Source organism: Mustela erminea, chromosome 4, assembly GCF_009829155.1.
Source record: "Mustela erminea isolate mMusErm1 chromosome 4, mMusErm1.Pri, whole genome shotgun sequence".
Taxonomy (NCBI): domain Eukaryota; kingdom Metazoa; phylum Chordata; class Mammalia; order Carnivora; family Mustelidae; genus Mustela; species Mustela erminea.
The window spans coordinates 21,323,538-21,343,999 of record NC_045617.1 but is presented as its reverse complement, the minus strand read 5'-3'; the positions used below and the strand labels follow the sequence as shown (position 1 = coordinate 21,343,999).

At 43.1% G+C, this 20,462-nt stretch overlaps 1 protein-coding gene and 1 long non-coding RNA gene across 2 annotated transcripts in view; one reads left to right on the top strand and one right to left on the bottom strand.

Moving 5' to 3' along the window:
* Window positions 1-19,962, top strand: part of SLC16A10 (solute carrier family 16 member 10) — a 124,022-nt gene extending 104,060 nt beyond the window's left edge. Inside the window, exons 4-6 of the mRNA XM_032338793.1 lie at window positions 3,479-3,622; window positions 14,265-14,493; window positions 17,725-19,962. Coding sequence (XP_032194684.1) covers window positions 3,479-3,622; window positions 14,265-14,493; window positions 17,725-17,957 — 606 coding nt within the window. The 3' untranslated portion in view covers window positions 17,958-19,962. The remainder of the gene's footprint in view (window positions 1-3,478; window positions 3,623-14,264; window positions 14,494-17,724) is intronic.
* LOC116588104 lies at window positions 7,219-12,636 on the bottom strand. Its single transcript, XR_004284784.1, has 3 exons — window positions 12,145-12,636; window positions 7,665-7,841; window positions 7,219-7,397 (listed from the first exon to the last, which is right to left on the bottom strand). It is a non-coding gene; the product is annotated as an uncharacterized LOC116588104 (long non-coding RNA).
* Window positions 19,963-20,462: the final 500 nt, after the last annotated feature.

Here is a 20,462-nt window from a genome sequence, read left to right as displayed (position 1 = left end):
ATCAACAGCTCTCTCCTCTGTGCAGCCACAAGTGGATTTCTTAGACCAGCACCATTCAATAGAAATGCAATGCAAGCTGCGTATGTAATTTATAGTTTTCTAGTTTCCAAATCTTAAACAATTATATGAAGGTAGTAACTAATACAGGCAAAATATTTCAGCTTGGAGTCAGTTTTTAAATTATTCAGGTATTTTACATGCTTTCTTTTCAGTAAGTTTTCCAAATTGGTCGTGTGTTTTGTACTTACTAGCTCCATTTTCGGGGCTCAGTAGTCCCCACATAGCTAGTAGCTACCAAATCGGGCAGCACAGTGTTAGCGTGCCGGGAGCTGGAGGTGAGGCTGTGGCAACAAAGCAGGAAGGCTTTCATCTGTCCAACCAGGAGTCGGAGCTTTACCCTGAAGACTGTGGGAGCCAGCAAAGGATCTTAGGCCGAGAAGTGTTTTAATTTTGAACTTCATCTGGTGGTCTTAGAGAAGAGACTGCGATTCAGGAGTGGGTCCTCAAGCCAGAAGCATGCTCGAAGGCTGTTGTCTAAGTGAGGAGTGATAGGAACCTAAACTGTGGCACCCCTCTCTCGGGAGCTTTGTACTATCACTTTACCATTCTTCAATTAAAAACAAACAAACAAACAAACAAAAAGGAACCTAAACTAAAGTGTGTCTGAGAAGGGTAGGAGGTAAAATCATCAGAATTTAGGGGTGACTCCTGGATCTTAGGGGACGGAGAGGGAGTAATCTAGGATGGTTACTCAGTTTCTCCCTGTGGTTATGGGGACAACAGTAGTAGTGTTGCCAGAAACGGAGGGAGGCCAGGTTGTGAAGGGGAGAGGAGTTCAGAATGGGGCTTGCTGACTTTGTGGTGTCTTTGGAACAGGCAGGTGGATAGGTCTAGTTTGACATGTAAGAGTTTACACAAGAGAATATGTAGCTTTAGAAGCTAGAAAGGCTGGGTAGGAACTTTCAGTACTTAAGGTGCCAATGAAAACATTAGGCAGTAACAAGAAGTGGATGTAAGACAGAGGTGATCAAGGACAGCTTTATAGAAAAGGTGGGGTTTGAGCAGAGTGTTAAAGAATGGGTGGGATTCAGAAAGGCAAAGATGACACAAGAGGTAGCAGAAATGTAGAGAGGTAAGAAAAAATATGAGACGCATTTAAGCAATGCTGAATAAATCTATCTGCTGGGCACATGGGTTTCGGGCTAAGATCAGAGCCAGCCTAATGCAGTTTGCAGACATGTTCTGTTTGGCTTGCATGGGGTTGGAGCTTGCTGGATTCCAAATTTAAGGTAGGTGCCAACATTTCAACAAAAAATTTCTGACTTTCTTTTAAAATAAAAGGGGTCTGGGAGATAGACTTGGCAACGTGGTGGTCCTGTATAGAAATAATGAACTCCCTCTCTCCGACAAGCGTGTTTTACTCCTTAATGCTACTTGCCTGAGACCTGTAGACATCTGCATTTTCTGCTTTTCAGTAGAGGGTCAGTAGGTAATAAGGGCACAAAGTTCGACTGGTGAGAGGTTATGAGGGGCGTTTAATCCCAGAGTAAAGAATACAAATGTGGACAGAGGGCAACTGATGAATGAGGGATTGATGAGATGAAAGGATTGTTCTGGACCAATGTGAAAATGCAGAAGTTGGGGATGGGAGTTGCCCGTTTTGAAAAGGAAAAGGCAGATGCACTGGTGTTGGTCTATCCAAGTGGGCATGAAAATACAAAATGGAAGTCTCTTAAGGGGATGGCGTTCATTCATCCCTGAAGGCATCTGGGACCACCTGGAAACACTGGGCCGTTGAACTTGCTGGGGTAATTTGCTTTGCAGGCTTCTGGAATTCAGGCCAAAGTTTGGTGTAGGGAACAGTAAGTCTGATTGTTTCAAACAATTGTTTGGATTTGTGAAAACATCTCTGTGGTTTCAGAGAAAGCAGTAGGAGGACAGACATGCTTTTTCTCCTGTGAGCACAGATGCTCATTGAGAGAATGGATGTGCTAAGAGAGGGTGACACTTTGGGGCTGTGGAGCAGAGCTTATGCTGGTGGGTGCTGAGTTGCGTGTTTTGTCACCCAAGATAGCACCTGCCTGGTCACACTGCCTTTTAAAACATTGTCAGGGCGTCTGGGTGGCTCGGGCTTCCTCTTCACTCCCTCTGCTTTGCTCTCTCTCTGTCAAACAAATAAATACATCTTAAAAAAAAAACAAAAACCCAACACATTGTCAGGTGGCCATTTCATAGTCACTGTTCTAGGCACACTGTCAAGTAAGGGAAAGGGTCCTTTAAAAAAAACCCTAAAATTAATATCTTTTTAAAAAGATTTTATTTATTTGAGAGAGAGAGACAGAAACAGTGAGAGAGTGTACAAGCCAGAAGGAGGGGGAGAAGCAGGCTCCTGCTGAGCAGGGAGCCCGCTGTGGGGCTCTATTCCAGGACCCTGGGATCATGACCTGAGCCAAAGGCAGACGCTTGACCCACTGAGCCACCCAGGAGCCCCCTAAAATTAATATTTTATCATTATTAAATGTGTCAGGCACTATTCTAAGTTCTTTACACAGATACTTTATTTTAGTCCTCAAAACCACCCTCCTGAGGTTTGTTGCTATCTCCATATTATAGACAAGGTAATTGAGAACCTGGAGGTTAAGAACTTATTCAGGGTCACTAGGCTGATAAGGCATGGACCCTAGACTTGAACCCAAGCAGTCTTTCTAAGAGGGTTTTCTCCTAACCTCTGTGTTCAACTGCTTCTGTGTCTCTGTCTGTTCTGATGCTACACAGCCGGGCAGATTCACAGCCAGGGACCCTTACACTTTTATCCTGGAAGCTCCAGGACAGCTTATTTCAGGGGTGGCCGTTTAGTTCAGGTTCTCCGAGAAGATGTGAAACTGCCTTAAACTGCCTTTAATGAGAGAAGATGATGGCGTTCTTAGGTGACCCTGACAGAGCAAGGTTGTCCGACATGTTCAAAGTCTGTTCTCTTCCGTTAGCTAATGGCTCCGTGCTAACTTGGAAAATGCGTATTGGGGAGCGCCCGGGAGGCTCAGTGGGTTAAGGCCTCTGCCTTCGGCTCGGGTCATCATCCCAGGGACCTGGGATGGAGCCCCGCATTGGGCTGTCTGCTCGGCGGGGAGCCTGCTTCCTTCTCCCTCCCTCTCTGCCTGCTTCTCTGCCTACTTGTGATCTCCGTCTGTCAAATAAATAAAATCTTCAAAAAAAAAAAAAAAAAGGAATGCATGTTGGAACCCATTTTTTAATAAAGACCTCTCGTGAGGATTCTTGTTTCTTTTATGCAAGCTAAATCACATTAGCCTTGTCTTCATATGTTCTGATGAAAAACTAGCACAGAAGAAATTTTATGAATATTTGGATTTGGAAGGGGGTGAGAGTCTATAACATTGTGGAGACACAAAGGCATTTTGTGTCAAAACTTGCCAATTTTTCGTACCATATTTAGTGTCGCTTTTTTCTCTTTGGCCCACAGATGAAATATGTGAACGAGAGATTTCAAGATGGAAAAAACAAAGAGGTGGTTCTCATGTGCATTGGCATCACTTCAGGAGTTGGACGGCTGCTCTTTGGCCGGATTGCAGATTATGTGCCCGGTGTGAAGAAGGTGTATCTTCAGGTACTTTTTTAAGCCGCTTTGCCCACGGCAAAATTATCTTTATCTCTTCATGTCTCGTTATACGTATTTATTTACTTAAATTCTTCTGTAAAAATGACAACTATTTTCTGGAACCTAACTTCTTTTTTTTTTTTTTTTAAGATTTTATTTATTTATTTGACAGAGATCACAAGTAGGCAAGAGGGGCAGGCAGAGGGGTGGGGGAGGCAGGCTCCCTGCTGAGCAAAGAGCCCGATGTGGGGCTCCATCCCAGGACCCTGAGATCATGACCTGAGGTGAAGGCAGAGGCTTTAACCCACTGAGCCACCGAGGCGCCCTCTGGAACCTAACTTCCACCAGCAGTTTTTCAGAGGGCAAAATCGCTAATGAGTTTCGGGTTTTCAACATGGGACACTGAAGATCAAACAACAATCTTATTTGTTTTGTCACGGAACTCTACCAAATCCAAATGGTTTTTGCCCATTACTTTTTCTAAGAAGAATGTTTTATTTTTGGCACAGTTCTCATAGTGATGTGCCTTTTGCAATATCTTGTGAAATTCAGGGGTGTGTGTTTCTTTTGAACTTCTTTATTGCACATTGCCTCCTGGGCGTCGAGGGGTGCATGAAACTAATGCTACTTCCAAGACCATACTGACACTCATTTGACAAGTGCTTAAATGACTCCTCCATGCTGGACACTGTGCTAAATGCTGCAGGGGAAGCATGAAACAGGACCTGGGCCCTCAGTTAGTAGCTAATGGTCTCATGGGGAGACAGATAAAACAGTGTTACGGCACAGTAGAATAGTGACTATTCTAGAAGGTGCCATAGAAACATGGGCACCAGACATCTGAGTCACTAGCGAGGGTTCCTGGCTGGTGGGGTGTTCCGACGTGAGTGGCAGTCAGATAGATAAAGCAGAAAAGTGTGTTCCAAGCAGACAAAACCCTGTGGGCAGACAGGTGGAGGTGTGACATGGTCTATTATGTCTGGGAAGCTGAGTGAAAGGGGATAAAGGGGGCACGTAGACGGGCTGGAGGGAGACGCAGGAGGCAGGTGCGGAAGAGCATGACCACTGTCCTGACGTCTACCAGGAGCCATGAGAGGGTTTTTGTTTTTGTTTTTGTTTTAAAGATTTTATTTATTTATTTGACAGGCAGAGATCACAAGTAAGCAGAGAGAGAGGAGGAAGCAGGCTCCCTGCCGAGCAGAGAGCCCGATGCGGGGCTCTGGGATCATGACCTGAGCCAAAGGCAGAGGCTTTAACCCAGTGAGCCACCCAGGTGCCCCCCATGAGAGGGTTTTAACCAAGGAAGTGACATGGCACGAGTTGTATTTTATTAAGCTTAATCCAGCGAAGAGTGGAATTAGTGGAGGCGGGGCAGGGGTTCCGACAGCCCTGGAAGGCTGTGGGTCGTATAGCTGCCTTTCTGTGACGTGGCCCGAATAGGCAGGCCACAGAGACAGAAAGCAGATTCGTGGTTGCTGGGGCAGGAGGAGGAGGCACTGGGGAGTAACTGCTACAGGGTATGGGGACTCTTCCTGGGGTGATAGAAATACTCTAAAATTAGGCAGTAGTGATGGTGGTACAACTTTGTTAACTAAAACCCACACAGTATTTATTGACTTTAAAGGGGTGAATTTTATGGTAGGTGAATTTATTATCTCAATAAGGCTGTTTAAAAAACAGAAGGACTGTCTGGAAACTATTGAAGTCGTCGAGGCAGGAGGAGCCAAGGTAGAAGCATTGCAATAAAGTGGTGTGAAGCCGGGACCTTGGGGGTGATGGGGCCCCCTCCATGGGGCCTGAGGTTTGTGGTTCTAGTCACAGACTGGATGCTTGTGCTGCTTCATTAAAGTCAATGATTCAGTAATAGAGTAAGATGCTGAGTTCATTTTTGCCATTTTAAATTTGTGCTGCTTGTGGGAAGGCTGGGTTTGGAGCTCCTGAGAGAGTCAAGAGACCTGTGGGACTTCGGCATTCGCGGGCTGTATGCGGGGGTGGAGGTCCGGGTGTGCAGCGGGGAATGAAAGGAGTGGCCAGGTTGGTGGGAAGGAAGCAGGGCGCAGAGTGTTTTCAGAGGCAGGAGTTCTCGGCAGTGTCAGCAGCTAGTGAGACGGCAAGCACGTCAGAGACTGAAAGGTTTTTGGCACCTGCGTGGCTCAGGTGGTTAGGCAACGGCCTTCAGCTCGGGTCATGATCCCAGAGTCCCGGAATCGAGTCCCGCATCGGACTCCCAGTCCCATGGGGAGTCTGCTTCTCCCTCTGACTTCCCCCCTCTCATGCTCTCTCAAATAAATAAATAAAATAAAATTTAAAAAGACTAAAAGGTTTTGATTGGATTTAGCAGCAGAGTTTCAGCATAGTGGCAGGTGCTAACGAATGATCATAGTCACTGAATGAATGGCCACATAGACTACTGTGCTCAGAAGCTTGGCTGTGAAGGGAAGGTGAAGGGGAGTCTGGGGTGGGGGCGGTTTGGGAGTAGGGAACCCAGCGTGTCTCCTCACCGTATAGATGGGCGGCAGTATTTGAACTGGGCCTTAAGTAGGATTTGGATGCAGGAAAATGATTGGAAAAAGCATTTATTACAGATAAAATAACTTTCATTAAGTGATTTGAAATAACATTTATTATTATTTATTTATTATTTATTATTTATTTATTATTATTTATTATTTCCATGTGGCAGACATGAGCTCAGGGCCCCACGTGCAGTCTCTGGTACTCCTTACCCCAGCCCTTTGAGGACGGTATTGGAGGTGTGAACCCTGAGGAGCAGGGAGGCGGCCTCGCTGTGGGTGGCTGTGTGTGGATCCCCTCTGCTGTCTGCAGAAAGGAGTCTGGTCATGTGGTGGAAGGAAGCGTCCATAGCTGGTAGAGTGCTCCTTTTCAAAGCGTTTACTGTGTTATGATCAGTCTACTTTCATTAGGACCTTTTCTGCGGACCTGCTTGTAGAACAGTTGGTCTTGTTCTCAAGGGTCAAGGGAACCCTCTAATGGACACTTGCTGCATTACGGACTCTCCGCTTTCATTCTTTCCAACGATTGTGTCTACTGTGCTCCATCCAGCCTAGCCCCGGGCAGGCTGATACACACAAGACACGCATGGCCCCTGAGTTCCTGGAGCAATACTGGGGGCAGGAAAAAGGAAGAGCTCAAGAAGATGGGGAGTGACAGGGAGTGACATGGCAAGCGTTTGGGAAACTAGGAAGGGCCACATTGTATAGGACCTTAAAAGCCAAATGAAGAGATTTTACTTTAAGTGTAGTGAGTCTTTGCTGGAGAATGACGTGGTTTGATTTCACATTTTTTAAAAAGATGTATTTATTTGAGTGGGGGAGAAGGAGAGGGGAAGAATCTCAAGCAGACACCCCACTGAGCATGGAGCCCGACACAGAGCTCGATTTCACGACCCTGAGATCATGACCTGAGCTGAAATCAAGAGTCAGGTGCCCCAGATTTCACACTTTATTTTTTATTTTTTATTTTTTAAGGATTTTCTTTCTGTATTTGAGAGAGAGAGCATGAGCCAGGAGAGGGACAGAGGGAGAAGCAGGCTCCCGGCTAAGCAGGGAGCCCGACATAGGACTCGATCCCAGGACCCTGGGATCATGATCTGAGGGGAAGGCAGACGCTCAACTGACTGAGCCACCCAGGCACCCCCTGATTTTACATTTTAAAGTCACTGCGGTTGTATGTGGAGGAGAGATTCCTGAGGTGGAAGCAGTAATCCATTCTCCACAGTAGTGTCTGCTGAGTCACAGGTGAGCGGACTGCATTTGGGAGAGGCCTGTGAAGGAGAAGGAAGGCCTTCAGTGTGTGCTGTGGCTCCTGGCCTCGCTCCTTTATCTCACTCCCCTCCTCTGTCTCTCCTTTTCCTCGGCTTCCCTGCCCAACTCCCAACCATTCAGTTTGGTTTTTGATTCTTGGCTGTTCTTTGCCGCAACCGACTCCAGCTCTGCCGGTTTGCTTTTCGCCCTTTCTTTCCCTCGCTGGCTGGTGGCCTCTTGGCCTGGCCCGTGAGATCTGGAAGGCTCCCACTGCTCACCTTCCTTACCTTCTCGTCATGGGTGGGGCAGACGTACCCGCTCCCGGCTTCTGTCTGTTACGGCCCAGCCGCACCGGCTGTGACACTTCTCTCCCCTCCCCGTCTCCTAGCAGCTGGGCACGGAACACACTTCACAGCCTCCCACGTGGTCGGATTTCTGGTCACGATCATCTTGGGTCTGGGAGGCTGCAGAGCAGAAAAGCACAGGCTCTGGAGTGAGACACGAGTTTACCCCAGTTCTTGTCACCAGCTGTCTCCAGAAGCGGCTGAGGGCTGCGGTAAGGAGTCACGGTGACAACCATGTAAAGTATCTCCCCAGAGCGGATGATTAATAAACCCTTCCTTTGATTACGTTTTAATATTCTATCAAATACTGAAGCAGATCCTGATTTGGAACAGGTCTCAAGAAAGGAGACCTTGGTTATCCTGAACTAGAGATCTTTGCTTATAATTTTTTTAAAGTTATCTGTACATCCAACGTGGGGCTCGAACTCACAACCCTGGGTCGCACACGCCACCAAGTGAGCCGGCTAGGCGCCCCGGAGACCTCTGCTTATAGACAGACTCCTCACCTCCTGGTTCTGCAGTCTCACACCTCCGCTTCAGAGTTCTGAATGTAAACTCCGTCAGGGTCCTGGTTTCGTGTTTTCAGCTTAACCACTTTAAATGCCAAGCAAAGAGATGACTGAACTGCATCATATGGAATATTAACAGTTAAAGGCTTTCTGCTCGGGGCTCCTAGCTGGAAACGTCTGGAAACTTTATATTGAATAAATTCGTAGGAGCAACACTTGACTCTAACTGGGGCCAGTTGTGTGTCTGCCTCTGAAAATGCCTCCTGCTTATTCAGGTGCAGCTCATTTTTCTTCTGGAACTATACTTAGATTCCTGAGCAAAACTTAAACTGACATTTCTCCAAGAATGTTCTTTTAGTGATAGAAATAGGGAAAGATAATAGGGAAAAAAAAAAGGGAAAGAAAGACCCACCACAATTTTTTTATTAAGTATGTAAACAAACTCAAGCAAGGTGTTCTGTAATAGAACCTATAATACTGTGACAGAAGATATTTCCTTGGGTGATTTTAAGAAAACAAAAGCAAGAAAGACATCTCAACCGTCAATGCCTTATTAAATGTCAGTGCCAGAGGCTAGCAGAGAATTAGGGACCTCTGAATACTTCATTTAGGGGCGCTTGGGAGACTCCATTAAGTCATCTGCCTTAGGCTTAGGTCATCATCATACCAGGAGTCCTGGGATTAAGCCCCGCACCTGGCTCCCTGCTCCTCGGAAAGCCTGCTTCTCCCTCTCCCACTCCCCCTGCTTGTGTTCCCTCTCTCTCTGTGTCTCTCTGTCAAATAAATGAAATCTTAAAAAAAAAACAAAAAACCAAAACTCATTTAAATCTAACCAGAGCTGCTGTGCTGGAGGAGGGGAAAGAAGTTTGTAGTAATACTAAATCTATTTATCTTTCAAACTGGAGCCCAGTATTTACAAATCAATATTTGATGTATGGATCAGTATTTATTTGGGGAAATGATAAAATACAGAAACTCCCCTTTGAACAGTTCACGAGCTGTTTTCTGAGAGATGGTAAAGGATAAATGTGTAAATGCCAATGAACTCAATTCTTAACAAAAAACCAAGAAACTTTACTTTTAAATAACAATTTTTATTTATTAAAACTTAACAATTTTGAGTAACAATAGTTATTGTCAAGTAATTGAAAAAGGGAGAATATAGTTAATATAGTTTGAACTGAGAACTCGTAGTCGGGTAAAGTATTAAGAAATTGTTAAGTTCAGGGACGCCTGGGTGGCTCAGTTGGTTAAGCAGCTGCCTTCAGCTCAGGTCATGATCCTGGCGTCCTGGGATCGAGTCCCACATCAGGCTCCTTGCTTGGCGGGGAGCCTGCTTCTCCCTCTGCCTCTACCTGCCATTCTGTCTGCCCGTGCTCACTCTCTCCCCCTCTCTCTCTCTGATAAATAAATAAAATCTTTAAAAAAAAAAAGAAATTGTTAAGTTCAAATATATAGTAATATATACATCAATTTGAAATGTGTTTTTGTTTTTATTTTTTAAAGAGGTGGGGAGGGGCAGAGGGAGAAGGAAAAAGAGAACCTTAAACAGACTTCAAGCCCAGTGCAGACCAACACAGGACTGGATCTCATGACCCTGAGATCATAACTTGAGCCAAAATCAAGAGTCAGATGCTTAACTGACTGAGCCGCCTAGACACTCCTACTAAATTTGAAACTTTTTTTTTTTAAGATTTTTATTTATTTATTTGACAGAGAAAGATCACAAGTAGGCAGAGAGGCAGGCAGAGAGAGAGAGGGAAGCAGGCTCCCCGCTGAGCAAAGAGCCCAATATGGGGCTTGATCCCTGGATCCTGAGATCATGACCTGAGCCGAAGGTCAGTGGCTTAACCCACTGAGCCACCAGGCACCCCTAAACTTGAAACTCTTAAGTAAATTATTTTTTACAAAACTAACCAAAGAACAAAAATTAGAAGGGTCCAAAAATGTATAGAAAAATCAGGATAACCACCAGAAGTAAAGGGTCTTAAATTTGGGAAAAACATTCATATATTGAGCACAATTGATTTGGTGTGCTTAGACTTTCAGTAATTCACTCTGGTTCTCTTACCTTGGGAGAGATTTTTACTGAACAAAATAGTAAAAGAACAGGAAGTATATTCAAAGAAAAAAATATTCTTGAAAGCAAACCTAGGGATGCCTGGGTGGCTCAATTGATTAAGTGCCTGCTTTTGGCTCGGGTTGTGGTCCCAGGGTCCTGGGATCCAGTCCCCCATCAGGCTTAGCCGGGAGACTGCTTCTCTCTCTGCCTGCTCTGCTTGCTGCTCCCTCTGCTTGTGTTCTTTCTCTGAAATGAATAAATAAAATCTTTATTAAAAAAAAAAAGAAGAAGAAGAAAGCAAACCTCGTATAGTTACAGTGGCATGGTTGGGAATGTTTAGTCAGTGGCTTGACCAATTAAATTCATTAAATGTGGCCCCATAGTGTCCAGAAATTTTATTCTAGATTCTCTGGAGTTTGTGATAATAGATAAGTCATGACTTTCCATGTTTATCTCCTTTTATGTTTGTAGGCAGAGTTAAAATATATATATATAATTAAGACTATTAAAGTATGGTTAGGTTATCAATGATAATACTCCTGAAATCTTTATGTACTTGTGAATTTCAAACTGAAAGCTCCCCCAATAATGAGTCCGTGATTAAAGGAGCGAGACTGATGCAAAGTGAAGGTCAAGCAAAGCTTTATTTCACACCAAGTATCAAGAATCAAACTGAACGTTCGGGGCCACGCCTCTTACAGAGAGGGCGACCTCCCCCACCCCCCCACCCCGACTTACCGACTAACTTTTTTAAAGGGCAAGGGCCATGTGGTTGGGCCTGGCCACACACAGGTGGCCAATGAGATTGTAACACAAAGAGAAAGCTGCACAGTCATGCTAGGTCACACACGGGTGGCCAATTGAATTACAGTTCACCCTAGTAGATATTTGAACTAGCCTACCACCTTGGTCAGAATTGGTGCCCAAAAGGCGGGGCCCATACTCCTTGGTAGCTAAGGAGACAGTATGTGCCCTGACCTGACCCACCCTTTTATTTGGGCTTTGTTACCTGGGAGCTTGCTTTTAAGTAAGTTCCGGGGTAGGGGGGCAGAGCCAGTTTAAGTTTTACTGAATAAACAACAAAATCACTGTTTAACCCAAGATGGAATCCCTCGGGCTAAATAGGCCCCTTACAAAACTTTCTACATTTTATTTTTAGATCTTTTTCTGTAGATGGGAAATATTGGGAGGCCTTTTTTTTTTTTTTACTTGTTGAGGGCCACAGAGAGCTGGAACCGGGTCTTGTTCCTCTGAACCTTAGTTCTTTCCAACCTACCAGGCTGCAAGCCCACTAATAACCCATGCAAAGAAATTATGCATGTGTTTTCATTGAATTGGGTTGGAGGAAGTGTTCAAGTAGAAAATAAAAAGGAACACCTGGGTCGCTCCTCCAGTTAAGTTTCTGCTTTCCGCTCCTGTCCTGAGCACCCGGCAGGCTCCCTGCTCAGTGAGGAGCCTGCTTCTCCCTTTTCTTCTCCTTCTGCCCCTCCCCCACTCTTGCTTGCTCTCTCTCACAAATGAGTAAATAAAATCTTTTTTTTTTAAAGATTTTATTTATTTAGTTGACAAATAGAGATCACAAGTAGGCAGAGAGGCGGGCAGAAAGAGAGGAGGAAGCAGGCTCCCCGCTGAGCAGAGAGCCAGATGTGGGACTCGATTCCAGGACCCTGGGATCATGACCTGAGCCGAAAGCAGAGGCTTTAACCCACGGAGCCACCCAGGTGCCTGAGTAAATAAAGTCCTTAACAAAGAAAGAGGGGGAAAATTACCCAGGAGAATGGGAGATGGTGTTCTTTAGAAAAAGTGAAGTGCCAGACTGAATTTTCAAATAACGGCCGAGCATGTTTCTTACCGTGGGGTCCGCGGACCACTTGCATTAGGATCCGCTGCAGAACTCGGTACAACTGCCGCGCCTCCTCCCGCGTCCGCCGCCTCCTGCGTCCGTCCACTCGCTGGGCCCCGCAGGCAGTCAGGCCGCGGAGGAGCTTGTGCGCGGCTGCCCTGAGCTGAGTGACCGAGCTTGGTGGGCCGGAGGTGAGAAAAGCAGAATAGAAGATGGTGACCCAGATGGCTGCTTTATATGGTCTCTCCCTTCCTCCCAGCCCCCTGGTCGTGGAGGTACCCCCAGGAAGAGTTCCGTCTGCTCGCTGCTCCCGCCTGCGCAGACCAGGGGTTCCCGGGTGGGCGTATGTAGACACGTTACTAAAAGTCTCCCAGCATCACTCTGCATGTCAAATGGGCATCACCTTAGTACCCACTTCATGAAGTTGTTAGGGATCACTAGCTAACATGCTTGGAACAATGCCTGACTTTTTTTTTTTTTTTTAGATTTTATTTATTTATTTGACAGAGGCAGGCAGAGAGAGAGGAGGAAGTAGGCTCCCCACTGAGCAGGAAGCCTGATTTGGGGCTCAGTCCCAGGACCCTGAGATCATGTCCTGAGCCAAAGGCAGAGGCTTTAACCCACTGAGCCACCCAGGCACAGCGCCTGGCATTTAATAAACACGAAGTAAATGATCTCGCTATCCTATGCATATTTCTAAAAAGGCTGATGCTTTTTGAGACATTTCTTCTGCTGACTGGTGAACTGTCTAGTTTCATTTAGTTCTTTGCTTAAAAAAGTTACTGAATTGCCTGCTCCCTTTTGTGTACCCATCATACTTGGCATATGCAACTGTGGAATATCTAGAACACTCGATGTGCAGTCGTTTTCCATGTTCATCCCCCCACAACCCAAGGGTAAGGAACCAGGGCTTACTCACGTGGCACCGTATACAGCACAGAGCACAAAAGTTACCCAGTGGCAGGCGAAATCAAGTGTTTGGTTCAGTTAACTACTCTACCATTAAATGAAAGTGTTCCATGGCTCAGAATATTTCTCAGCCTTAAGTCTGTGCTTAAATAGGGTATATCTGTGCTGTATCACCAGAAGACAGTGTTTGAAAATATCATTAAATAATCACATTGAGTTACATTATCAAATAAAATTGGATTACATAATTTAGCTCTTAGGATGTTCTAGTAGAATATGTTTATATTTTCATTTGCATATTATACATATTTCCTATGATAGTCAAAACTTAATGGAATTTGAATAATTGAAATTCAGTACATATTTATGTAATATGTAACAAATCATAGATACTTATTTTAATCTCACTTGGTCTGAATATTTGGAATATGTCTGGAATATTGGCAGGCAATGTATTCTAAATTATTCTAAATTATTTAAATGTCTAAACCTTACATCATTCTAGTCCCCAAGCTAGAAGCTGTGTGATGTGAAGTACTAAAGCTTGCTGGCATATTTTCCTTTTGTAGAGGACTAATGCTAATAGGGTATATACAACTTCAAAATCAGATGTTTGGTGAATGAATTTGAGCTGATTCTTAAAGAAAAATATTTATTGAGTATCAACCAGGTGTAAGATTCTTTTTTTTTTTTTTTTTTAAGATTTATTTATTTATTTATTTGACAGACAGAGATCACAAGTAGGCAGAGAGGCAGGCAGAGAGGGAGGGGGAAGCAGGCTCCCTGCGGAGCAGAGCCCCCAATGCAGGGCTCGATCCCAGGACCACTGGGATCATGACTTGAGATGAAAGCAGAGACTTTAACCCACTGAGTCACCCAGGTGCCCCATCAACCAGGTGTAAGATTCTTAAACCTTAGATTATCTACTCCAAATATGACTTTTGTACAGATTCTGACTTCAAAGAACTTAGAGGCTGGAGGGGAACATAAGTAATAAAAATACTTATTTTACTCTTGTTCCTTTATGGACATTTTGAGAAAGTGCTAGGGGAATTTAGGGGAGATTATTATGGGAGTTGATTATATATATAAGATCAAGGTGAATTGGGCCAGGGAGACAACTAACCAATAGCTGGGCAAAAGTCCTAAGCATGTTGGTTGGTGATTGTAACATTCATTTTTCCTGAGAGCGGAGTTGACGTTGTGCTGTCTTGTCCTAGGTAATTTCCTTTCTCTTCATTGGTCTGATGTCCATGATGATTCCCCTGTGTAGGGTCTTTGGGGCCCTCATTGCTGTCTGTCTCATCTTGGGTCTCTTCGATGGATGCTTCATTTCCATTATGGCCCCCATTGCCTTTGAGTTAGTTGGTGCCCAGGACGTTTCTCAAGCAATTGGATTTCTACTTGGATTCATGTCTCTACCCATGACTGTGGGCCCACCTATTGCAGGTAAATATGATGATTCTTCAGTAATTTACTATATGGAAAATACGATTTTTTGGCTGCCGTCTTTTGCTTTTGTGTGTGCCTTACTGATAACATTTTTAATAAGACCAGCCTTGGATGACGTGTTGAAAAAGTTTGCTGAGGAGTCCCTCTTATCCTTATTGATACATAACACACTCTATAAAATGTTCAATTGTAAGCTTCTGGGCTTTAAGCTTGCACAATGCCTATATTTCATTTAGTATATGTTTTGGGGAAACGGAAACACAGTTGCTTTTAAAAAAGAGATGAAGATTCTAAAAGATTGCTAAATACGTATGCTTTGTGTAATATCATATCCCCCCCAGAAATAATTAATGGAAAATAGCATTTAGTGGAAACAACTGAAGTGTCCATCAGTAGATGGATAAACAGAATGTGTGCGGCTATATAATGGGATAGCATTCAGCCATAAAAAGGAAGTATTGTACCAATCAGTACATGCCACCAGGGGGACGAACCTTGTGACCATTATGTGAAGTGAAAGAAGCCAAATACAAAAGGTCACACACTGTCAGATTTTATTTACATGAAATATGCAGAAGAGGTAACTCCATAGAGGCAGAGAGCAAATTGGTGGTTTCCAGGGGCGGGAAGGAAGGGGAATTAGGGACTAACTAACTGCTTAATGGGTATGGCATTTCCTTCTGGTGTGATGAAGATATTTTGGGACTAGATAGAGATGGTGGTTTTACAACATTGTGAATGTGGTAAATGCCACAGAAATGGTTAATTTTATGTTCTATGAATTTTACCTTTAGAAATCTTCTGAATAGTATAAAGGTGCCTTGTGTTCAATATTACTTGGGTGCCCATGTGAATTATTAGGTTATGAATCGATAAAACTAGGATAAAGTTGAATTGTATGTATTGTCATCTGTGTCCGGCCTGTGAGGGGCTCAGCGAAAGCTCACTCTCCGATCCAGAACCACTCATATCTAGCAACTTTGCCAACTGGGAACGTAGTCATGAGTAAGCAAACAATCACTAAAGGTCTCAGTTTCCCTGCAGGAGGACCCTCTAGCCCTTCCCCTATCCCCCAGGTAATACATGACTTCCACTATTTTTACAACTCACAAGCTTGGATTTTTAGGATTTCCAAGTCTACAGCAGATTATAAGCAGCACTTTGGTGGGAATGCTGTTTGCAACTAGAAATAACTGAGAACAGACCAGTAACGGGAGATAACCAGAAACTTCCAAAGTAGGCCGATTAGGCGGCTGCTGGCCGCTGAAAGCTCTTGGCTCACCAGGAGGTTCTGAGGGGTCACAGTAGTATAGTCAGACATGATAATTAGTGCTCAGGAGGAGGAAAGGTATAGTTATATACAGAATATTCTGATTCAGAAAATAGGAAAATTGTATCTGCATATTGTATCTGTTGTATCTGTATATTATTGTACAATAACATTTCTAATTTCTAATACAATATCTAAAGTTGTATCTGTATATTTTAGGTTTCTGTCTAGAATAAATGTACACTTTTTTAATGTATCAGTACTTAGCTGGACAAATTCTCTGCAGTTTATTTCAAAAAGTCAGATACTCATTCCATTGTGTTCCCTGGACATTTCGGAAAACTGATATTTTAAAAGCGACAAAAGTTTGGGGCGCCTGGGTGGCTCAGTGGGTTGAGCCTCTGCCTTCGGCTCGGGTCATGATCTCAGGGTCCTGGGATCGAGCCCCGCATCGGGCTCTCTGCTCAGTGGGGAGCCTGCTTCCCTTCCTCTCTCTCTGCCTGTCTCTCTGCCTACTTGTGATTTCTCTCTGTCAAATAAATAAATAGAAATCTTTAAAAAAAAAAAGCGACAAAAGTTTAAAAACACTAAGATAACTTTTTTTTTTTTAAAGATTTTATTTATTTATTTGACAGAGAGAGATCACAAGTAGGCAGAGAGGCAGGCAGAGAGAGGGAGAGTAGGAAGCAGACTCCCTGCCGAGCAGAGAGCCCGATGCGGGACTCGATCCCAGGACCCTGAGATCATGACCTGAGCTGAAGGCAGCGGCTTAACCCACTGAGCCACCCAGGCGCCCTAAGATAACTTTTAAAATCTGGGTTTTGTGGGGCACATGGCTGGCTCAGTTGGTAGAGCCTGTGAGTCTTGATCTCAGGGTTGGGAGTTTGAGCCCCATGTTGGATGTAGAGATTACTTAAGAAATAAAATATTTTTTAAAAAATCTGGATTTTGTTAGAGAAATTAGAAATAAGGAGTATTCTAATGAGAGTTTTCAGAAGCAGGGCCCAAGGATCTATCAGACTGCCAAACGTTTTACTTCCACGTGCTGAAATATATTTAACAATCTAACTTTTTCATCTTAACTCTCAGATCTATAATTTTTCATGATTTTGAATTCTAATTTTATTTATCTTTTTAAAGATTTTATTTATTTATTTGAGGGAGGGAAAGAGAGAGAGAGAGAGAGAGCATAAGCAGGGGAGCGGGGAGGAGCAGAGGCTGAGGGAGAAGGAGATTCCTCGCTGAGCCAGAATCCCGACGTGGGGCTTGATCTTGGGACCATAGGATCATGACCTGAGCCAAAGGCAGATGCTTAACTGACAGAGCCACTGAGGCGCCCCTTGAATTTTTTTTTTAAGATTTTATTTATTTATTTGACAGACAGAGATCACAAGTAGGCAGAGAAGCAGGCAGAGAGAGAGGAGGTAGCAGGCTCCCCGCTGAGCAGAGAGCCTGATGTGGGGCTTGATCCCAGGACCCTGAGACCATGACCTGAGCCGAAGGCAGAGGCTTAACCCACTGAGCCACCCAGGCGCCCCGCACCCCTTGGATCTTAATTTTAAATAGCTTTATGTTATTTCATAAGCAAGTAGGCCCAAGAAAGTTTGCAATACAGACATTGTGGGATATGTGTGTATGAGAGAAGTTTCAGGCTGGTGGTTTATCCACCTTCCCCTGAAATAAGGACCGTTATACCCTGGGCTGCAGTACCCCAAAGGCCTCGGAACGGTTTTGAAAAAGCCAAAGCTTGGTTACAAATATTTTTTTCCATGTAATATCTTGGTACACAAACCCAAAGACCTGTAGTCTGTAGCAAGATTAAAGATCTAAGATCTTTTCGTTTCTCGTATCAGAAAAGGTTTATACTTCAGACCCATTTCCTAAGAAATGTATGACTGATCTGAGACTCCTAGGAGCCACCCTTGTTCTCTCTCAGTGACAGTTTTTTCCCTTCCCAGGGTTACTTCGTGACAAGCTGGGCTCCTACGATGTGGCATTCTACCTCTCTGGAATCCCTCCCCTTATTGGAGGTGCTGTCCTTTGTTTTATCCCCTGGATCCATAGTAAGAAGCAAAGAGAGATTGATAAAACCACTGGAGGAGAAAAGATGGAGAAAATGTTGGAGAATCAGAACTCTCTGCTGTCAAGCTCATCTGGAATCTTTAAGAAAGAATCTGACTCTGTTATTTAATGTCTTACATACCTCCACCAGACTGAACTTGCTTTCAGAAGTTTAAGCAAGTTTTCCTTTTATATAAATTGCAAATTTCTTATTTTTTTAATTACATACTAGGAATAGCACAATAATGAGGAGCTAGAACCCTTATTACTACAAGAACCATTTTCTGCCACTGAATAGCTAGCTGTCTGGTATTTCCATGAGTGTGGGGGCAGAGACTCTGGTATATGAAAACTTACTTCGGAAAGTCAAATATTGTGAGCATTGATGCTATCTCAGTAAAAAGCAACTCTGGAAACTGTGAATGCTAATAAGCTTGTACAAATATTTAAAAATACCTCAAGCTATAGTGAAAGGGTTGCAATTTGGTTAGGACTGGAAATATTGTCAATTGTCTCACGTGATGTTTTTAATTCCGGTATCTCTGTTTTAATTTCTTCTGCTACTGGGAAACTTTTCACAAGATTGAAGCCTGAATTCTAGGTAATGTCAGATTTCCCTAAACCTCAAGTCTGTGTTAAAGCTGCTTGCCTGCTGTTAAATAAGATCTGAAATTAAGTTATTCCACCTTTTCCGGTGTCCAGGGAGCTTCCAGGAGCAGACGGTAGCACCGTGTTCAGATTCGTGCACGACACAGAAGGGATCCTGGTCATAAGGGCAGAGCAATTCGGGAGGCAGGCATTTCTTCCTCCTCCATTTGTTCCCTTTTGGTTTGCAGTGTGTTTTACTCAAGTAGCCAGAAACCCCCAAATTTCTGAACTTGTTTCAAGTGTAACAATAAAGTGAAATAGAATGAATGAATGAGATTCTGACCATTTCACATAGAATTTTTCTGATTTCAGGATTTGTTAGCACTAGGATGTGACATTTCCACAGAGTCTTACTGAGCATGTTATCAAGTTGTCAGTTTCAGGTACAAATGGGGGAAAAAATATTTGTATTCATGCAGAAAATATTTCTGATAGAAATAGTTGCTCAAATTCACTTATAAAATTAATAGGTCTTGAAAGATTAAAAGCACTTAGAGAATTTCTGTATTTCCAAAACTTTCTGGCAAAATTTGCACTCGTTGGTATTTATCCCAGCACACTCCCCATTAACATTCCCAGATTTTTACTATTTATGCAAAGACACTTGCATAAATGTATTATTTTTAATATTTAATTTTAATTTTTAAGGTTTTTTAAAATTTAAAATTATTTAAATTTAATTTTTAATTTTAATATTTAAAAGTATTGTTTTAAAGACCTAAAATTAAAACCAAAGTCATGCCATGACCTATACTCATCTACAAAAATAAAACTCATTTACAAAAAATAGGAATACTTTCCTAATCCTCAGTGTTTCTTATTTATGTCTTTGAAAGTTAATATGCAAAGTATATTTAAGTCCTAAGTATAAATGTGTATTAGAGCTTCCTCAAATGTAGCTTGTTAACTTGGGAAGAATGCTGTCTTTTCTAAAGCACCTCCAGGATCCATCTGTTTTGAACTTCTCTGTAAGGACAGTAACTTAATCTCTTATCTCTCTACTTTTTCTTCCAGCATCTAATCTTTCTTTGTCTTTAGCTGTAACCTGAAGAACATATGGATTTGTAGTTGTGGATGGGGGTGAGGGGGCAGGCCACATAAGGGGCTAGAGGGAAGTGAGTTGGTTAATAAAACAGCTAGAAAACCCAGAAGTTCAAAGTAGGAATGCTAAATGTGCAATTTATTTTTAATAGGATTTTAAATGATTGTTGATTTTTTCATATTAGGAAACTTGGGTAATTTGTCTTTTGGAAGGTTATGTCGCTTAAAAAACAACTATATTTTGACCGTTCTGCCCTTTCATATTCTTATTTTAAGTTTTTAGAAAATGTCTTAGGGGGCATCTGGGTGGCTCAGTCAGTTAAGTGACAAATCTTGATTTCATCTCAGGGTCATGAATTCAAGCCCCGCATCAGGCTCCATGCTGGGTGTGGAGTCTGCTTGAGATTTTCTCTCTCCCCCCTTGTCACCCAAGCACCCATGCTCTTAAAAAAAAGAAAAGAAAAGAAAAGGAAAAGAAAAAAAGGCTTAGAAATGACAATATATTATTGGGTTCTTTATTTATTCATGCCTAGTTATATAAAAATGTGCTTCCTCATTATTAGCAGTGCTTTTGAGATCAGAAAAACCTACAACTAAGACCAATCATCAAACCTGCCATTATAAAAAAATTTTTTTAATAGTTTTAGCATAGACTCCTAAGACTTATCCCTACCCCTGCCAATTTTACAGAAAGAATTCTAAAAGAGAAAATTAACTCGGTAGAGACCTCCAAAATGTTTTCCCTTTCAAAATTTGACTGATTTTAGAAAGGAAAAAAAAAGTAATAATCTGAAACTCAAAGGTTAGGTTCCATAACAAAAGAGCAAAGTGGGGCGCCTGGATGGCTCGGTTGGTTAAGCCTCGGACTCTTGATCTCAGCTCAGGTAGTGATCTCTCAGGGTTGTGAGTAGTAATGTGGAACCTACTTTAAAAAAAAGCGAAGTAG